Below are 21720 nucleotides of genomic sequence, written 5' to 3'. Positions count from 1 at the left end.
TTGTGATCGGGTGTGTCGTCACCGGTTAATACCGAAACACAGTGCAGCGAAACCTGGTTCTTGGGAGTCTTGGGAAGGTGGAGTTTCTGCTCAGGAGTAGTATATTGATGATCTCAGAAGAGATCTTCTAGCCTTACTTTTATTTCCACTGTTTCTTTGTCTCTTCCAATTTTTTGGAATAATTCGTCGATTTGTTGGAAATAGCGTTGTAGTTCGTGCCAGCTGGTTCGTTCATACCTCACTTAGCAGATCTCTTTGTGATCGGGTGTGTCGTCACCGGTTAATACCGAAACACAGTGCAGCGAAACCTGGTTCTTGCAGAAATTTGTTGCTCTGATGCGGTATTTGCATTGCAGAGATGTACTGCTCCATTTATGCCTGTACGCATCCGGGGAAAAGAAGTCCATTCTAATAATGTAGTCAAAATCCTTGCACCATTTTCTGAACTTTTTCCAGTCACACTCGTTAAAAGTTACGCTCTCAGTAGCGCAGCTCCAGTGGATGTGACCCGGGACCGAGAACTTGAAAAGCACAACGGTTCCTTTTTCTGCACTGAAAAAAAATCTGGCTGTACATCCGTTTGACATTACCCAATATTGAATCTATTCATGCTCTAAATTTTTTTGTAATCTTCCCAAAAAAGAGTGAGTTTTTTTCGGTGCATCAGGACAAGCAGCAGACATGTTGTAAGCTTACACACGATCTTCGAAGTACAGAGTATTTTTAAACCTAGAGGGTGGGTGAGGCCTTCTTCTTCTATAAACTTATGGTGCTTATAACGTCACCTACCAGATGGATCAATTTTATTTTATTTTGTTCTGATTGGACAGGTTATGTATGTGTGCGTGTGTGTGTGGGTGTGTGTGTGTGCGTCATATTTTTGGTAGGATGTGTACAGAAATTCATTATTAAACATTTACTTTTCATCAGCCTTATGTATGTGTGTGTGTGTGTGTGTGTGTGTGATATTTTTGGTTGGATGTGTATGGAAATTCATTATTAATCATTTACTTATTTTTCATCAGCCTTATGTATGTGTGTATGTGTGTGCGTGTGGTGTGTGTGTGTGTGTCTGTGTGTGTGTGCGTGTGTGTGTGTGTGGGTGTGTGTGTGTGGGTGTGTGTGTGCGTGTGTGTGTGGCTGTGTGTGTGTGTGTGTGTCTGTGTAACTGCTTCGGAGCTATAGGAAAAGCTATAGGAATGAACATGCATCAATAATTATCATTGACCTTTTTTGACCTAGGCCTAACTCAGGAAAAACAACTAACAACCTAAGCAGGGAGGGGCGGGGGTTATACGCGTGTGAAAGCTATAGCTATGAACATGCAGCAATAATTATCATTGACCTTTTTGACCTAGGCCTAACTCATGAGCGTATCACAATCTATGGGAAAGGAAACAACTTGTGTGTGCGTGTGTCTGAAATACATCGGAACCGGATTTAACGTAATTATAAATGATTATGATGACCCTTTGACCTGTCATTATATTTAATTATAATGATTATGACCTTTGACCTATACCTGTCACATCCAATTAGTGATTTTCTATGGCTTACATAATATACAAACTATACTATATATGACAAGTGACAATGCTATTAATTATATATAGTATATATAGTGTATAGTTTTAGTGTCTTGTACGATAAATCTTTTCAAACTGTATAAGCAGAATTGGCAAGATGGATCTACTGTATTCTACAGTACACTGTTATGATAGGACACTTTGGATAATGATGTATTTTAATAAGATTTTAAAAAAGGACTCTTCAGAAACCAAAATCCCTTCAAACCTCTTGAGAAATGAGATGATGACAGATTGCTAACACCATTTATAAAGAATTCCTACCTATTAATACTCTATATGGATCATTTATACCCAGTTAGTTACGGTCCACTAATTTGATTGGATGAGCGGCATTCAAAGAACGCTTATATCAGATATAACCGCACTGGGACGTTTCATTCTGCTCGTCTGTATTCGCCACTTACAATGGCAATTCTAGCAACAGTCCCACTGAAACGTTACTACAATAGTGTTAGCGACATCATCAGCCGACATGGCAAATGATATCTCTTTCATGAATATGAAAAAGCTACGGTATGTATCATATTTAAGCAATATCACATGAGGAAGAGTGCAGGTATTCTGAATATCAGCATAGCTGTGATCTTGTGCAGCATTTGTACCTACAGCCGAATCACAGCTGTGCCGATATTCACAAAAAGCACATTTTTGCTTGAGTGATATTACTTGAATATGGTACAGTACATGCATTTTTAAATACAGTAGTTCCACCACCATAGAAACCATTTGGGGAAAGCAGTATGGGCTGAAGACTTATTTGGTTTCCTAAGACAAAGTATTACTTTCAGTTAGCATTTTAAGAACTAATTACTGATGATATTAGAGCATGCATTTAAAAATACTCACTCATAATATTACCCACTAGTAATGGTGATTTACTATTGGACATGCTGCAATGATGCAACTTGATTTGTTTTGGACAGAATTATTCTGTGCTTATTATAAACTATTTTAAACTGGCCGTCACTGTTCCTGGGCTATTCTGTATTTGAAATAGTTCGCTTTTTAATCAACAATTATAATCATTCATTAAAACCTTTCTTTTTCCAAGATTGAGGTAAAACAGGAGCACTTAACTGAATTATAAATTGAACCATGAAACTGCAAATTGACCCATGGGTCATGTGCCTTTGAAGGTGACAAAGCCAAATACAACATAATTTGTGGCTTTTGGAATCCATCTGATAATCCACTTCTGAAAAAAAACGCTTGGAGTTACAGCAAGTCAATAGGACTAGCAAGGCTAACGAGGAAAAGCCAACTAGAAGCTAGTGGATTACGAAGGAGTTCCATCCATAACTTTTCAAAAGAAAACCTGTTTGCACTGAGGTGGAATAAATGAGATACACTATATGGCCAAAAGTATGTGGACACCTGACCATCATATCTGCTTGTTGAGCATTCCATTCAAAATTTGGTCCCCCTGTTGCTTCTATACTAACCTCCACACTTCTGGGAAGGTTTTGCACTAGATTTTGGAATGCAGCCATGGGAATTTCTGCCAATTCAACCACGAGAGCCATAGTGAGGTCTGGCGAGAAGAGTCGGTGTTCCAGTTCATTCCAGAAGTGTTCAGTGGGGTGCAGGCCAGTCGAGTTTTTACACTCCAACCTTAGCAAACCATGTTTTAATAGACCACGCTTTGTGCACAGGAACATGTTTGGGCCACTTAGTTCCACTGAAGGGAAATCTTAAAGCAAACAGTACAAAGACATCTTATACAATTGTGTGCTTTCAACATTGTGGCCATATAGTCTTATCTAGAAAGTTTTTGCACTGTACTATGATTGTAGCCTACCTACACTCCCTGGAAGGCCTCGTTCCTGCAGTCTCCTAAACAGCGAGCTAGTTACAGAATACGCCATATTTCATACTTTTCAAATAAACGTTGTGTGCAACAACCAGTCAATGAATGAGGTGTTTTCAGGCTGTGGGGCCAATCATCAGAGTGGAGGTGTTGGCCATTCTTTTAAGACACTTCCATGCACCCAAAATCTCAACATCAAATCAACATCATAATCCAATCTCACTGGCAAGCAGAATGTTGGGCCGGATGAAGAGGAGCAAGCAAATTTCACACACCTCTACACATCACTTTATCGCTAAACAGAAATGATCTCAGTGACGCAGGTTTCTCTGGGAGCTCACTTCCTACCCCCCTTGCTGAAGATACATTCATGGATACAGTTTATATGGATACTATATACAACAAACATCACACTATTTGGAACAAATACATCTTTAAGTCAAAGGACAGTCTACATAGAAAAAATCATAGACCATATATGAAAAAGTCTTCTTTATTTGAAAGAAAACAATGATAAAAACATTTTTTTTAAATTATGGTACTGGACACCATTCATAGTTAATATAAAAATATTTATAAAACATTATTAAAATATTAAGAGAAATTAAATATCAAGATAAATAATTTGGTTACTACATCACATCTGGAAAGAGCTGCTCTATTGATTTGATGACACACTCGACACAACCACCACCTGTCTTCTACACTCAAATCAACACACAGAAAGAACAGAATCAGCTTGAAATCACCTCTGCAGTATAACGGTTTGGGTCGATATTTCTTTAAACTACTGCCAAGGCGTTCTTCTTCCCAGCACGTGGTTGGTGATTTTCTGTAAGAGATGATTCACTTTAGCTTTAACAGAAACATGCCTGAACTGCATTGGGCGTGCTTAAAAGAAAAAAACAAGTTTAAAACATTAACGAGTAAACACCTTATTAAATAGCTGAGCATTAAGGCGGTAAGTGTGGTATTCCGCTTTCCTCCTTTCTTCCTCCTTCCTCTTCTGAACCTCTGGTAGCTGAGCATAGATCCTAATGGGTTACATACAAAGATGAGATCATGTTTTCAGATTTTCTGAAAATGGTTCTTGTTTTAAAATGTAATAATATTGTATATGTTTGACATCCTCCATTTTATTCCACAATTGAGTGGACCTGGCTAACCACAAAAAAAAAAAAAAAAATTCTTTTCCCCCAAAACATGATCATCATTTCTCTATGGGGCTCACTCAGTCCCACACACAATCCTACCTGCTGAATCTTTCTGTCCTGCCTATTCTCTGAGTGTGTACTCCACTGACAGTGTGGAGAACAGCACAGAAACACTGCATCAATAACTAACTCAGACAGTGTTTTAAACCAAGTTTGTGCATATTACTAAGAGCTTACCGCTTGGATCTCTGGATCCTCTCACTTCTGGGAATAACTCGCTTAGATGGAAGAGATGGAGGAGCTGGAGCTGGCAGAAAGGTGAGTAATTAGGTTAAAATATGTATAAGACAATCAGCCTAATAGAGTGTTGTTTAAGGTTTTGCTGCTTGGACAAGCAAATGACACCAACCTGCTTTTGACTGTTGCTCGGCTGAACGACGATTGAAAAGCTCCTCTCTTTCTTTGTTGAAAACGGCTTGTATCTTTCTCTCCTCAACCAGCAGGCACAGTCTTTTCATCCTCTCCCGGGAACGGGAAACAAACTCTGGTCGATGTAACTCTAGCGCCTCCTGCAACATAAGCATTCACACAAAGAGTACTTTTAAGGACACGGCAAGAAAACAAAAGGAAATTACATTAAAGTGCACCTATTAGGGTTTTTAAATGTGCCTAATGTTGGTTTAGAGGTTTCATACAATACATTTACATGCATCCAAGATAAAAAAAAACTTTAATGTGCTCATAACTTAAACTGCAGCATTGCCTTTTTGTTCCCCCAGTGACACAAACGACTCATTCAATGGTCCTTTCAGAGAGCATACTCTGCTCTGATTGGTCAGATGTCCCAGTCTGTTGGAAACGCAACTACCATAATGAGTTTCAGCTCCCTCTGTTAGCGAGCAGCGGATGAAGACCAGATCTGGGGGTTTTTGTTACAAACCTACGTAGGTTAGTACAGGAAGTAAGTCTGGAATTACTAACGTCTCGTTTCAACTGTTCAGAATCAGTTCCTTCTTTTGGGAGTCAATAATTCAGTTTGTTGTGCGCTTTGATTTTTGAAACTTTGTAGACATTTTTACATTCACAAACAGCTCTATAACACACTACATGAACGGTAATATTTGAAAAACCATAATAGGTACAATTTAAATAAAATGTAATGTCTAACGAATATGAGACATAAAGCAGACTACAAAATATCTTCACTGTAGCTAAGTCCACTTATATACCAACACACCTGCAGTGAGAGACGGACCAGGGCAGAGGGTTTGCTACCACAATCATTCTCCAAATGCGTTTTTTGCTCAGAGGGCTTCTCTCTTTCCACTTGAATGTGTCGTTCTCTAAACGGCTCTCTCCATGGCTGCGTCCTGGTGTAGGGCTCGAACCAGGCTTGGCCTTCAGACTGCCCTGCATCTGTTTGGGGCTTATTCTCCTTCCGTGCATCCCACTTCAGTTCATCAGCAGAAACAAACCATGACAAACCTTACAGAAGAGAAGGAAAAAAACAAAAACAGTGAGGGCCCATGTGAGAGTAAACAGCTTAACTTGCCATCTCCTGCTTCACAAACTTACCATTTGGGTAGCAGGTTTGTTTGTTGAGGACCTGTCTCCTGAGCACTGGTTGGGATTGAACAAGAGCAGCACTGGAAGTCGTGAGGGCGGACGTACTGGACTTTACCTCACTGCGGGCTGCTGAAGACGCCCTGCTGACTCTGGCACTACCTGGAGAAGGGAAGGTAGTGCCGACATCCCGTGTGTCTCGGCGGGTGCCGTTTACCACAATCTCCAAATCCCCTGACGAATAAGGTGGACATTTCTATAATTTCTTAAACAAGCTCAATGGATTCTCTTAGCCAAATATAGTCAGTGTTAACCTTTGCATGGGTAACAAATTTGCTTTGAAAACTGGTGGGGGCATGGACAAGGACAGGAAAAGTAAAAATGAAAACTGTACACTGTAACCAACACTGTAGCTTACAGGACAATTTACAACAGAACCGCCAAACAGGACACAGACGTCATTTGTGTATTTGCAGTGTAAACAGTTTCTGCAACACTCCAAGTATTTAAGTATAGCTTAAATGATGGAATAAGCAAACAACCTCCCCAAACTTATGTTAACAACCATACATTATTGGACCTGCAATATAACAATCATCACATAATCAGTAAAGCAAATTAAAAACCTTGCTCTGTCAACTGAAGGATTCTAGGACTAATACATGTATTTTGGTTTTTAACTGTGAAGTGCTAAACCGTTTCCTTTTAATAGCACTGTTGCACTAAACTTCGCCAAGCTAAGCTTTATGTAGAAAAGTTACTAGAAAACTAGAGGGTGCATATATCTTCCACATATCTTATTTTATCCATTTATCTATATTCATTTGTTGAACTGATGCTTCCTTGAATTGTTAACAGTTTAAACTCAACCCCTTTCTCAGGGTATCTGCAGGTATCAGCACATCAAATTGAATACTTTTTAATACCATATTCAAGACATTTCCAAAAAAAAAATTAAGACCTGCATATCACTTCAATCATGCTACACTATACATCAGCTATAATGGATTGTGTTCATGCATATACATGCACATACATCCAAGTAAACTATAGCAGGGTAAACTTCTATAAAGGTATATGGGAGACCATAGTAAATATCCTTTTTGCATTACCACTTGCTCCAACAACGAAAGAAAAAAAATCCAGTATTTCCTTCCCATGACTTTCCAAGAGAGGAAAAAAAAGAGAGAGAGATGGATTACAGCAATCAGAACAGAAAAAGATGTCAAACTGACCATCACTCCCTCAGCAGCTGTATTAGAAACCCCCTCGCAGCAGTGTTTACTAGTGTTTTTGTAATTTAATGCCAGGGTAATGTAACAAGTAGTGTTATAAATCTACAGAAAATTTAAATATAAATATATAAACATAAATTATATTTTAAAAAATTGTAATTTTGTAATATTACTATTGTACTGTATTATAATATTATAATATAATATTATTATAACACTTATACATTTTTATTTTGGGTACAAATAGTAATATAACAATAGTAGTATATTTCTAACTAAATTCAATTTTATGTGTTAGACCTTGTGGCTTTTATTTCGGCGGAAAACCGCAGGAAGTCCTCCTTTTAGTTGGCAACTTCATTTCTTGTTACCAATCAGGTGAAATGCTGTAATCCTCTGCCCACACTCTGAGTGCAACACAGTCACACGGGTTTACCATTTCAAACAGAACGAGTGAAAATAAAATCTAAATCTACTTTACGGTGCCGGTTCGGGTGCATTTTTCCCCCGGTCGCTTTGAAATGTGAATTTAAGACATTTTAATGCTAATTAAAGGTCTTATTTTTATATTAAGGAATTTAAGGCCTTAAGACTTAAGGACCCGCGGACACCTTGTTTCTAGTCATTCGTGCGACCTCCCAAAGTGTAAAACTTACAAATACAGTAAAAATATTCCATTTCTACATGACATTACTGCACAGGAATGACCAAACACTTTCTTAGTGACGTTGTAGAAAGTGTTGACAAGTTTCTGACATGAGCTATGACAAATATTGTTATATCTACAAATATACAAAGCCCATGTCCTTGGAGATGACAGCCAGCATTCCCTGCATAAATTACACCTACACTTATTCCATTTTCATGATTTACATTTGGTGAAACCAGGCAATTGTTAGGAGGACCTACCTGCTTGTATGCTTCTGCTGACTAGTTTGACCTTTGCCCTCTTAAAACTAGTGGCGCATCCAGTGCCTCTTTGGGAGGATAGTGTATAAGTGCTTGAGGATGATAATGTTTCTGAATCCTAAGGGAAATGCAAAGCACATACACAATCGGATTAAAATGGTTACTGATGTCTGAATCAAACACATTCAGGCAGCGCAATTTGTCTTTATCACATTACATTTTTCACGGCTCTCTATTCTGACACAATAACAACCAGTACCCTAAACAAAAACAAGCCATAAAGGAAATATAAAGAAGGCTACATCATTCAAGAATACTTTTTAAACTAACATTCTTAGTATTAAAATCTTACCATGGACTCATCTGTGTTGCTTATCTCCGTGGCGACAGAAACAAGGTGGTTTTCAGAGCTACCTTTGCCATGTCCTCTTTTCTGCTTCTTAATGGTGTTATAAAGTTTCAGAAGGCCATCACTGGGCATTAGTGTCTGACTTCTGGCTGCTCCTTCTCTCCCACTGCTAACTCTATGTGGTCCGAAAGCTCTGATCAACCGCTGTGTGTCAATGGTAGACTGGCTGCTGCTCGTCTCCACAGAAATGCTGGCAGACTTGTCTCTTTCTGCAGGACAGCGATAATCTTTTTCTTTCTGCTTCTGCTGCGCTAATGTCTGCTCGGTACTTAAGGACTCCTTTTCCCATGCTGTTTTTGGAACACCCCTCACTTCACTTCTCTCTTTCTCTTTTCCCTTTTTGGTTGTGTCTTTTCCCTGCGTTCTCCTTGGCTCGTGTTCTCTCTTCCTACTCTTACCTTTCTCCTCTCTACTGTGTGCCGGTTTATGTGTGTGTGGTGGGGAGGAGCTGTGCAGGAGGCGGGACAGGCGTTCCAGTCTCTCCAGCAGTGACATTTCTATGTCGTTAGGCGTTCGAGTTTCCTGAAGGCTGCATCGCTCATTGAAACGACACCACAATTGGTCCAGTGAGCTGCCAATCTCTCTACCAAGGTCTTGAGCCTTCATGTCCTGCTCCTTCTCCCTAATGGCCTTAGTAAATAAAGGCAGAGTTTCTCTTCCCAAGTTATGCTTTTGTACACTGTGGATAGGATGTAGTTCAGTTGTGCTGTTGTCAACCACCATGTGCAGTGGGATAAATGCTTCCCCCTCCTCAATTTGCTCAGCCACCTGCTCATTCTCAGGGACAACAGACTTAGTCAAACCAGTAAGCTGATAGCGAGGACCAGTTTTGCCTCTTTGGTCATGAAAGTTTTTTCGAGACAAAGTGGATTCTGTCAAAGAATATGAAAAATAAATAAATAAATAAATAAATAAATAAAAGAATCCTTTCATTCCTGTGTTAATGCTGGTACACAACATCTTAAATTACCTCCTATGTATGTCACAACCCACCTCTTTTCATTTTGGCCCTCTTGCTGTAAATGCCCTCCTTATGTTTTGGTGTAACCTTGCTGTCCACAAGCTCTCTGGATCCCAAAACCTCAGGCATAAATTTAGGAGGCACAGCATCATCAGATCCTATAGATTATATAAGGAAGAGTAGGAGTTTAAACAAAAAGAGTCTGTGATAAATTTGTACAGTTAGTTGAATTAGTTAGAGCCGGCCCACAAAAAGCTTCACTTCTGCATGTGATGAAGCTCAGCATTACGGGGTTCGACTTTCTCTCAGACAAAGGACACTATGAATAATGCAGCCGTGCAAGGTGGGAGGTGCTTTAGACCGTGTAACAAATGAGCGCTTGAGGCAGAATGAGAACAAAAGACAAGATGGTACAAACAATATATTGTGGTACTTCCTCCCCATAGTAGTAAATGCTACTGTGATGCAATGGCTTTAGTACTGTAGTGTTAAATTGGTACCAAATTAGTTGTTTGTTAACAGTGTATTACATTGTTATGTTATGTCATGTTGAATTATTAAGCATCTTTCCAAGTCCCAGAGCATGAACATCTCAACATCTCCCAGACTTAATCACAAACACTCCCTCACCTAAACTTAACCCTATCTCTTGGACACTCTTATCCAGTCACACACTGCTCTATATCACACCTTACAATTGTTTAAAATAATAATGCATTTAGAATAGGCACTAACATTCACTGGAAAAAAACTATTACAATACATTAAAATCACCTGCATGTCATGTGCTCTACCTAATCGTATAACATAGTTGCCTTGCACCCTACGCAGCATTGAGTATAGGAGCAAGCATGTATTGCCTATATGTAGATATTCATTATTCATATTTTACCCTTTTTTTAAAAGGTGATAAATTATATTAAATGATAGGTTCGGGCCAGAAAACACTCACTGGCCAGGTGCACCATTTAATAATGTAGTATAGTATATGTAGGTTGCTACACAGGTATTCAAATAGCCTAATAAATCCTGTAAATGGTCTATAAAATCACGAACACAATAATTTTTGACTTTCAGCACAGTTTTAAACATAATGAAAGTACTTTAAAAACTGCCCGTATACTGGCCTTTAATTCTCACCCACGTGTCTAAACAGTTTAGCTCTATAGAATTATGTACTTGTGTGTCATGCAGCTGTGGTTCTTTTCTGTACCTGGATGGGAGCTCTCCACTGTGGTATCAGAGTGATTAGGGGAGAGCTCAGGGACAGTCTGTGACATATAGAAGAGCTCGGAGCTGCCGTGAGGTTTATACGGCAATAAAGTTGGAATAGCTGCAGGAAGCACACAAAAGATGAGTTGAGTTATACTGTAATAATGTGTCACATACTAAAAGGAACAATAAAAACCATATTTCAAAATCTTTCCACTTACCAGCTGTATTAACTAATAAAGGTCTACTTGGACCAGCCAGTCTTTGGGGAGGAGTAAAGGCTTGTGTGAATCTGGAGGTCATCTGTGCATATCCACTAGCCGTTCCTGTGTTCTGAGCCTGGTCTGCATTTCTGTTTTTACTTAAGCTGGTCTCATTGGATACGGAGACTCGCTGTTCTTCACTGGTTCTGTAGACTGGGAGGCGGACTTCTCTCGAGGTGTTCGGACTGTCTGAATGATGTGTGTGTGATGTAGTCCGCAGCTCTGGGTAACTGCAGGAATCGCTGGCAGGAGTGTGAGGTCTCTGGGCGGTGTTTTGCTGTAATTTCACTGAAGGTGTGAGGTAGCTGTTGGACAAGTGAGGTTTATGACCAAGGGCTGAACCCGACTCCAAGCCTGGAGGGAACTCTCGTTTTCCTCTGATGACAGTGTGAGTTGCCTCTGGGATTGGTAATGGATCATTTTGCTCATTTTCTGGGTGTTCATTTTCACCTCGAAGCTCTTTTTCCTTTCCCACTGTCCCCTTCTCCCCTTCATTCTTTGTTGCTCTATTTGTCACTTGAGCCTGTAATTTCCATTCCTCAGATGACCTTAGGGTTGTGTTCAAGTTGCTTCGTAGCGCAATGGCATTGTCTGCACACAGGCACTGACCAGCTGACTGAGGGGAGGGTGTGTGCTGAGGGTTACGCTCCTCCTTGATGGCAATCTGACTTACTTCATCCTCCAGTGGTGTGTGCAGTGCAACACTGGACTCGAGTGGAATCCGACTGACTCTCTGCAGCTGCTCAGAGAGACGGTCTTCTGCACTGCGCACTGCTGTAAAGCCTACAGCAGGCTGGGGGACAGTGCCAACACTAGACTGGGAACTGCTTTCTGAATCTGAGCTCAACTGAGACATGAGGGAGATAGAGATCAGGCCATCAGAACAAGAGTGATGTGTAGGTAAAGGTTAGCAGAGACAGAAGGATGCTAAAACGTGGCAGTTTTATGTTCTCCTGTACAAAATGCATTACTCTGCCTGATGCACACAATCAGACACACTGTTTTAAACTGAGTAGTCTGCCAGCATCACAAAAACAAACACCCCATTTGACATGACTTTACTAAAAAAAGAGATATTAGTTTCTCTCCTTCCAGGGGGTTGTCTTACCTTGGTGTGTTTAGTGCGTAGCAGCAGCTCTCTTTTTATCTCCTCGATTCTCCTTCTGTCCTCGGCATTAAGTTCTAAGGCTTCACACTTGCCACCAGACACCTTCATCATGATCCACTCTGGTTATGTGACAATTCAAGACAAAAAAAATTATATTTTTTTGCAATATTATATTGAAACTTTGAATGGACCCTTCCTAATAATCGAAAGTAATTTGATGTTTACCTCTAGCTCGGCTCTCGTCGGGATCAGCAGTACTTGACCGGCTCGTAACCACAGAGACAGACGACTCGCTCTGCAGAAGCTTAGCAACCCTAGAAGCCAGCGAATGCTCACTGCTGGCATCACTTAAAACATCCATTTCTGCCTCTCTTTGACTGTGGGCGGGACTTATCTCAGATGAACTGATGCCAGCATTCTCTGTATGGTCCTGGCTTTGCGGCTGGCCATCTGATGTTGAGGAAGAGTTTCCCTGTGTGATCGACAAGCTCACAGGGCCTACCCTGTCTGGGTCTGCTGCACTGCATCCCTCAGGCTCTGCTCTCCTTGGAGCCACACGAAAGTCACGCGACTTTGGATTTTCCTCCCTGCCCTGAGAGGGTGCAGAAGACCCTTTGCTCATGTGATCAGACTTTGTGGACAGCTCTAGAAGCCCAGATGAGGATGAGGAACTATCCTTCAAGGCAGAGTCTGAGGAAGAGCGAGCTAGTACCAAAGAAATCTTTCCATCAACTGACAAAAAGGAGTCATCATGATATGCTTGTTTGTTCTGCCTGAGTGCCAAAAAGGACGCACTGTTCTCAGAGTAACAGTGAGAGCCAGGGGAGGAGGCCATAGAGAAATGACCAGAAACAAGACTTTCTGCATGACCAAGCAAACGCCTGATCTCCTGCAGGGTTCCAGAACCCACCAGAGAGGAGTCCCCTTCTTTAACACCCTCCCAGGTCCCAGGAGCAGGTGCAGACTCCAGGTTCACCTGAGCTGGCAGGCCGTAACTGCCCTCTCGATGAGAAGTGTCAGCTCCTTGAGGAGCACTGTGTGACAAAGTATGGAGCTCAGGTGAAGGGTCTGTCTGGAAGTGTGCCATTCTTATACTGCCTGAACTAGCTTGTCTAGCTGGCTGCTGAATGGACTTTTGAATGAATAACTGTGTTAAAGAAGCACTGGAATCTGCAGAGAGCACACTGGAACTTGAGAAGGTCTGCTTCTGAAGACTGTCCCCTGTATATAATAACAACACACAGGTCAAAAACAATTATAGAAACAACCCTGAGGAGACAGAAATGCTTCAAGAGTTTGCCAGATGGTGAACACTTTAAATAATTTAGTACAAACAGCCATTTAGGTTTCTTATGTTTTATCCCCCCCCCCCCGATAGAATTTTAATGAAGTAATATATCATGGTAATAATAATCATAGCAGGTAACTAAGACACATGGTCTAAACTAGCCAAAACTTTATTACATTATGCTAATAAGAAATGTACATATAGAAAATTGCCTTTATATATATATATATATATATATATATATATATATATATATATATATATATATATATATATATATATACACATATATATATATATATATATATACATATATATACATATATAAAATAAAAATAAAAAAGTTTACCATCAGATGGTTGTATGCTCTTGGTGGGTGTTCCTACTGAGCCTTTAATGGTACACAAATCAGTAGGTGAAAATTCAGGCTCTCTGATGGGTCCACGGTGTGTAAAGGGATTTAAGATTGTTGAAGGTGACTGATCAATCCCCAAATTGTGAAGGTAGAGCTGCAGAGTTAACCGTTTGTTAAATACACTAATAAAAGTATTAATATCTATTAATGAGAGCTCTGTGGATCAAAGTTTGTTTTTACTTACAGGAATTCTGTCTTCGATGTTAAACTCAGGGGGACATGGGGGGGATCCAGGTATGGACGTCCAATAAGGTGCATAATTGTCCACTTCAAGACTTACAACAGAGGAGGCACCTAATGACGCCTGAAAACTCTGGTCAACATGGTAACCACCTGGAAAACTGGAAACGGTGTTGCTCACGTTGGTATTTAAGTTCACGCCACTGTACTGATCCTCAATAAGCACAGCAGGGTTCTTTAAAGGACTGGGCCCTGAGTCATCAGCTGACCTCTGGTCATTTGTTCCACTTGAGGACTGTGATGATTCAGCTGCAGTGGACTTGAAGTCTGGAGAGATGGCATCAGCGCACACAAGTGGAAGCTGATTTTGATTTTGTTGCAGTTCATCTTGCTGGATGGGGGTGATGACTGTTCCGAGAGACGAGTGGGAATGGGAGTGAGTAAATGGTGATGGTGAGGTGGATCCTACAGCTCCTCTGGTCTCTTCCACACCCACACCACTGCCTGTCTTAGTGGGTGGTGTGCTGTTATTGGCACTTAATACTAAAGACGTCTTGATAGGTTGTTGTTGACTTTGTTGTTTTGTGGCCTCAGACATCTCAAAGTCCTGTTGTTTCCTTGTAGAAGGTACACCATCTAACCCTTGCAGAGACAAATTGTCATAAAATGACCTGTTGGAACTCTGATTGGCCTTCCAAGCATCAACTTTCTGCACATAATTGAAGCTGGGTAGAGAATGCACTCTTCCGGCAGACAGCCTAGGCTCCTGATCATTGAGCTGTTGGTTAGATGTGGGCAGGAGTGGGGCTAAGGTAGGTTGCTCAAGGGGTGTGTCCTCGGAGGCAACCACAGGCACATCTAATCTTGGGGTAGGGGCTACTTGGCTAGGAGTTGTCTCAAGTTGAAGGTGTGACTCTGTATGAGCTTCACCTGGATCCAAAAAAGTGGCAAGGGTAACTCCAGCAATGCTTTGATGGCTTCTAGTACTCAGGGTTAATACTGGTATGTCGTCTGGTTTAGGGCTGCTGTTTTGGGTTGATGCGGCCAGGGTCCCTTGATGGGAATATACAGGAGAGAGTTTGGCTGGGACTAGTGTTCCTCTACCAAGGAGCACTGCAGGTGTGGACTGAAACACAGGCTGAGAGGTCAAAAAGGAACCATCTGCTGCTTGATGGCTGCCTGAGCTCCAGAGTACTTTCTGTAGCCCTGCCATATATACACCACCTTCACTGGCCGGAGTGATATTCTGTCCAACGGGAGCGTTTTTGACCTCAGTTTGATTTCTACCTCCTGGTGCAGATAATGAGGAATCACTGTGGAGCTGAAGCTGCTTGAAGGGACAGTCAGTGGTGCCATCTGTTTGCTTGCTCGTGGAGCGAACTGTAATATTTGAGATAGCAGATAAACGAGAGGAAAGTGACACACCACCTCCCCCCATAGTCCTTCTTTCCGATAACAAGGAAGAAGAGCCACCTTGTGGCTGCTCTCTACTCTCAGATGGTCTGAACTGAGGTTCCTTTGTAGCGGTACATGCAGGATCCTGCTTCTTGGCAAAACCAGAGTGTTTAATCTGGTTCTCGGGGGTGTTTATTGAGCTTAGGACAGCATCTGTCTGACTGAGAACAGTCTCAGAGGAAGAGAAAACTACACCGCTACTGCCTATACCAAGATCTGTTTCCAGAACCTTCTGAAAGGAGCGAACAGGAACGCCGCTGCTTAAACCACATGCAGTCCCTCTTCTGTCCAAATCAGCATCAAATTTTTTCTCTCCCGCTTGCTGTTCATCATTGTTCTCCAGGCCACTACTGTGTTCCTCATCATGAAGCTGTGTTGCCTGGTAATTGCTACTAGGTGACAGGCTGTGCTGTGATAGTGAGCAGCAACTACTAGCATCCTCTAAAATTGCAGACATCACCCCCAAATGATGCTGTGATAGTGATGCCTGTTCATGGGATCTGTTTGGGAGGTTGGATTCTCCATCCACGTCTAAGCGTGACATCTGGGGGCACCTCTCAGAAGCAATGGACATATCAGGAGACCCCCTTAACACACAACACAAAATGTTTAGCACGCCTGCAGAACTAAAAGTATACATTTATCTTCGTTAATTTTTTGAACACCATACCTCAGGGGGACAAACTCTAAATCTGTCTGATGAAGGAGAGTAGACTCCGAATGTAGGAAGGCCTTCCCCTGAGGAATTAGAGTCAGTGCAGGAGATAAACAGCTATCCTGCAGTTCTGCTCAGGTGAAAAGAAAATAATTTCAGCAGGTGTACATGATGTATAAAACTGTATAAAGCAGAATCACGTGTGATTTTATGTAATTATTTCTCATTACTTGTGGTGGAAATGATTATACTTGTGTTCTGTTTACCTAGCTGTAAAGATTCAAATCTGTCAGCTGCTGGCAGCATGCGTAAGTCTCCTATGATGGCCATTTGTCCTTCAGAGTTAAGTGTGAGCCCTTGTAGACCATCAGCATTCAGCAAGCCTGATGTTTGTCCCATAAACTGACTAGGATCCTCTTCAACAGGGAGTTGGTGCCATGACTCCACCTCCTACAAAAAAAAAGATCTTAAAACAGTTAACAATTATATTTCAAACGCTATTTTACAAATTCTGCAGGAAGGCACTGGTTATTATCAGTACCAATTAACTGATATACAAGTTGTATGGATTTTTTACATCACATTAATTATTATTATTATTATTATTTTTATTATTATTATTATTATTATTAGAGATGCACAGAAATATCGGCCAATAATCGGTATCGGACGATAAATTCTATATCTCACGTTATCGGCTATTGGCCAATAGTTTAGAAACATCAGATGATCAGGTCAGGTTATATCCTGTTAATCAAAAGAGGGCGGGAAAACGGCGATTTCGTGCTGTATGTAAAGAAGATGTCTCTTGTGTGGAATGAGGACATAAATGCAGTTTGTAATCTTTGCACTGCTAAAATTTTACACCAGATGCGCAGCAGTGAAGTGGGAGTTTCAGCGTTGACTCTAATTTTATTTTTTTGCCCCGCTATTCGCGTTGAATTAAAGGACCAGTACACTGTTGAAAGATTTAAATGAAGAGTTGACAAAAAAGCATATATTGCACAGAAAAATATATTTGTAGAGTAGTGTGTTTCATATCCAGTTAATGTTAATGAGTTAATATCATCAAAAAAAATAAGTTTATATTATATATTACCAGTTTGATGTCAGTGATGAAGTACAAATGCTTTTGTTTGTGGTGAGTGAATGTGAACCTAACAGGAGGTTTTTTTTTTTTTTAAATTTAGTCAATGTTAATATGAATTAATACAGTGAGTGGCACAGGGCAGTTAGTGGTTAAATTCATCTTAGACTCTTAGACCAGAATTCCAGTTAAAAATTTAACACTATATGGCCAAAGGTTTGTGGACCATTGCCCGCCCATCCATCCATCCATTTTCTATACCGCTTATCCTTACTGGGTCACGGGGAACCTGGAGCCTATCCCAGGGAGCATCGTGCAAAGGTGGGGTACACCCTGGACAGGGTGCCAATCCATTGCGGGGCACAATCACATACACAGTCACACACCCATTAATATACTACGGATACTTTGGCACAATCAGCCTGCCATGCATGTCTTTGGACGGGGGGAAAAACCGGAGAACCTGGAGGAAACTGAACCATACAAATTCCACACACATGCAGCAGGAATCGAACCCCCAACCATGGAGGTTTGAGGTGAACGTGCTAAATACTAAACCACCATGCGCCTGGACACTTGACCATCAAACCCATATGTGGTTTGACAGTTTGGTTCTTCCCCAAACTGTAGCCACAACATAGGATGCACACAATTCTATAGGATGTGTGCTATAGCATTACAATTTCCCTTCACTGGAAATAAGAGGCCCAAACATGTTCTCCAGTATGGAAATACTCATGTGCACAAAACGAGCTCCATGAAGACCTGATTTGCTAAAGTTGGAGTGAAAAAACTTGAGATTCCTGCACAGACTCCTGACCTCAACCCTGAACACTTTTTGGGATGAAGAACTGAATAAGTGATTGCACCCCAGACCTCCTCACCAAACATAAGTAATGTTCTTAGTGGACTAAATGAGCACAAATCCCCACCACCACGCTCCAATATCTATAATATTCCTTCCCAGAGGACTGGAGGTTATAATAACAGTAAAGAGGGACTAAGTTTAGAAAGGGATGTTCAAAAAACACATACTGGTGTGTTTGCCAGGTGTCCACAAACTTTTGGCCATACAATGTATATGTATGTAGATGCTGTTAGTGGTACTGTGAAGAAACATGCTGATGCCCTGAAAATTCTGTACTACAGATCCCTGCAGTACAGTCTGATGGCACACAGAGCTCCAGGCTCAGTAATAAACAAACAGTGAGAACACACACACACACACACACACACACACACACACACACACACACACACCTGCCAAACGGTGGCGCTGTACTAACCCTAAAGCTGAATGCACACCTGTCTACAATAGGATGAAAGCAAATACAGGACTACATATGCACACGATGTGTTAAAACACTGGCATAAAGTTGGCTTGACGTTGTACGTTCGATATTCGCGGATATGCGGAAATTAAGGGACCATCTCTAAAGTTACATACGACATTGTTAAACACGTTTCTAACTTCAATAGCATTTGAAGGGAATGACTTACAGTCATATAACCAACTGTAAAGTGTTCATCTAGGTGTCAGGTATGATGCACACCTTTTAGATTCTTGATATTTATTAAAATGAGCTATTAAATCATATGTAAATTAGATATGAATTTCACTACCGAATGGGCCCATACACAAAATATGCCATTATTTAAAGCTCAATAGCATTTGAAGGGAATGACATACAGTCACACATCTAACTGTAAAGTGTTCATCTAGGTGTCAGCTATAATGCACACCTTTTAGATTTTTGATATTTAACAAAGTAAGCTATTAAATCATTTTTCACTAAAGAATGGGGTCATACACAAAATATACCATAATTTAAAGGGAATGATGTACAGTCATGAAGCCAACTGTAAAGTGTTCAACTAAGTGTCAGGTATGACGCACACCTTTTAGAGTTATGATATTTAACCCTACAATGCATGAAGCAAAAAAACCTTCACGAATGCACAAAGGGGGTCAAAATGACCCGTACTGGATTGAATAGTTTTCTTCAAAAAAAAAAAAAAGATACGTGTGTGTGTATGTATATATATATATAGGTGTGCATTATAGCTGACACCTAGATGAACACTTTACAGTTGGGATCATGACTGTACATCATTCCCTTCAAATGCTATTAAGCTTTAAATAATGGCATATTTTGTGTATGGGCCCATTCTGTAGTGAAATTCATATCTAATTTACATATGATGTAATAGCTTACTTTAATAAATATTAATAAATATCAGAAATCTAAAATGTGTGCATCAGTAAGTCATCCCTTCAAATGCTATTGAAGTTAGAAACGTGTTTAACAATGTATGTAACTTTACAGACGGTCCCTTAATTTCCGCATGTCCGCGAATATCGAACGTCAAACCAACTTTATTCCAGTTGTGAAAACATGATAGGAAAATCACACAAAATGATACGCAGTAAATATTGTCCTGTACTTTATCTTCAGATCGGTCAGATGTGACATGAATAGACAAAGCACACAGCACAAAATCTCAACTGTTTCCACATCAATGCTGTTCTTCATTGGTTCATCTTTGTTTTCTAAACAATGGATACTATTCCACAAGCCACGAAATTGTGCTGGTTAAAGAGTTAGCCTACAGAGCTTTCTGTTGTTTTTTTTTACCAAATAAACCTAGGTGAAGCCGGCTGAGCTTAGCTATGCACTTGTTGCTACTGTGACTAAACCAGTTTTACTAACATTTTTGACTAGTTATACAACTGGCGGGAAACGATTTATAAACGACAACTACTTGAAGGTATTAATTTTTTTTAAAAATCGCTTTTTTAATTAAGGCGATGGCACGCAAACAAACTCACTCTGTTAACATTTGCTGCATCTCCACCTTCTCCTAACGTCTCCATTGTTGTTTGAGGAGCTGTGAGTTGTTTCTATGCGAATAACTGACATTTTTCGCGCCTGCGCACATGAAAGGAAGGCGGGCGCACGCGCGCACATACGCCTCTGAACCATTTTGAAAACATATTCTGCGTCCGAAACCGCATACTTACATACCATTTAGTAGGTGAAAAAGCAGTACGCCAGAGGAGTAGTATGTCCGAATTCTCGGTTGGTGAGAAATACCCGGATGATGTACTGTTTCTGCTGAGAATTTGATGTATGCAACCGATGCACACTATGCGAATCAAACAATCCCATGATGCAACGGGACTGGTGCGGACGAGCTCAGAAAAAAACGCGGGTGACAGCGTCGGTTCGTTTTAAGTATTAAACATTGGTTAAAAAGGACTTGTTTACAAAACATTAATAAATTGTTAACTTGATTAAAATTTTTGTGTTTATGATGACGTCGAAGGTCACATGACAGTGCTAACATGGCGGATGTAGTATGTCCGGGATTGTAATCATAATGCACACATACTAATTAGTACGTATTGTCATAGCATGCTCTTTCAAATATAAATTTCCTCATCTACACACACACTCTCATATATGTATACACCCCTATTCTCCTCCTTCTCATTCCCTACTAAAGCTCTGCTGACCTGCTCCCAGTAGGTGAGTAGGTAGGGGAGTTTAATGTCACATGATGAAGGTATACCAATCAGATGTTGATTCATGTTCAGTGCTTCTTCAAATAAATATGTTTAAATATGACCACAATTTAGAAAAAATAAGAATATTTTAATAAGCTGCTTCCTACTGTACTATACAGCAACTTATTGTTTGCTCTTGGTTAGTTGTCGTATTTATTAATATATTTATTTATTAATATAGGCCTAATATCAAGATTAATTTCATAATATTAATATTAGAAAATAAAATACATTATTATATTTATTATTGTAGTAGTAGTAGTAATGGCCTGTTAAGGCGGGGGGGGGGGGGTAAAATTATTAAATTAAATGTGGATTGTGGGAATGTGGATTCATATTAGTACTAAAATATAAAGTTTCAGTCCTGATTTCAGTTTCAGTCCTGATTGAGGAGTTGGACAGCTGAGTGGTGCAGCTCTCCTACACTGTACCCAGATGATGCCCCTGACTAGCTAACATGCTGTCTTGATAGTTTTATATTCTTTGTCACACTGTTCTTATGTTTCTGTTTGCCAATTTTACAAATATGACTTGATATCTGTTCATTGCTACTTCAAATAAATATGTTTAAAAAGCATTTATGTTTCTGGTATATTTTTATTCTAGTCAGTGGTGTTAAAAATTGGTCTAACCATCAATGAGCTGGTGTGTTACGATGGGGCTTGTTGTGGGCCGGGTGTGGTGGTCCGCGCAGAGCCAGAAAGTCCAGGGCCACTTTTTGGTCCCAGTCCACCCCTGATTATTGCTATTAATGTTGAATAATGTATGCGGAAAACTTAAATATTGATGTTAAAACACTGAAATGAGGGCCCCATTCCTATATTTTGCCTAGGGCCCCCAAATCACTAAATCCACCCCAGCT

General features: G+C 40.4%; 1 protein-coding gene across 5 annotated transcripts; it reads right to left on the bottom strand.

The window, feature by feature from the left end:
* Positions 1–3873: 3873 nt before the first annotated feature.
* On the bottom strand, positions 3874–20509 carry alms1 (ALMS1 centrosome and basal body associated protein). Of its 5 annotated transcripts, none has more exons than XM_053620987.1 (18): positions 20317–20509; positions 16470–16653; positions 16219–16333; positions 14098–16135; positions 13848–14007; positions 12436–13431; positions 12211–12329; positions 11061–11949; positions 10841–10960; positions 9660–9785; positions 8610–9538; positions 8258–8375; positions 6126–6347; positions 5788–6035; positions 4960–5119; positions 4788–4857; positions 4331–4430; positions 3874–4228 (listed from the first exon to the last, which is right to left on the bottom strand). In XM_053620987.1, exons 1-18 carry the CDS (start codon positions 20317–20319, stop codon positions 4184–4186), a joined length of 6642 nt encoding a protein of 2213 aa, XP_053476962.1. In that variant the 5' UTR covers positions 20320–20509; the 3' UTR covers positions 3874–4183. The 5 variants fall into 5 exon arrangements, with proteins under 5 accessions (XP_053476962.1, XP_053476960.1, XP_053476963.1 ...); XM_053620985.1 differs by lacking the exon at positions 20317–20509 and adding an exon at positions 20121–20209; XM_053620988.1 differs by lacking the exons at positions 3874–4228; positions 4331–4430; positions 20317–20509 and adding exons at positions 4444–4694; positions 20121–20209.
* Positions 20510–21720: the final 1211 nt, after the last annotated feature.

This window comes from Ictalurus furcatus, chromosome 3 (genome assembly GCF_023375685.1).
Source record: "Ictalurus furcatus strain D&B chromosome 3, Billie_1.0, whole genome shotgun sequence".
Classification (NCBI taxonomy): domain Eukaryota; kingdom Metazoa; phylum Chordata; class Actinopteri; order Siluriformes; family Ictaluridae; genus Ictalurus; species Ictalurus furcatus.
Note: the sequence above shows the minus strand (reverse complement) of the source record. Positions and strands in the feature narration are given on the sequence as shown.

Bases quoted from the DNA above. Each gene is read 5' to 3' on its own strand.
- alms1 (XM_053620985.1), bottom strand. From the start codon at position 20,165: ATGGAGACGTTAGGAGAAGGTGGAGATGCAGCAAATGTTAACAGA. The intron at 16,334-16,469 runs GTAAACAGAACA...TCACCTGAGCAG, and splicing joins ATTTGAATCTTTACAGCTAG to AACTGCAGGATAGCTGTTTA. The intron at 4,229-4,330 runs GTGTTTACTCGT...CATCTCTTACAG, and splicing joins ATGCTCAGCTATTTAATAAG to AAAATCACCAACCACGTGCT.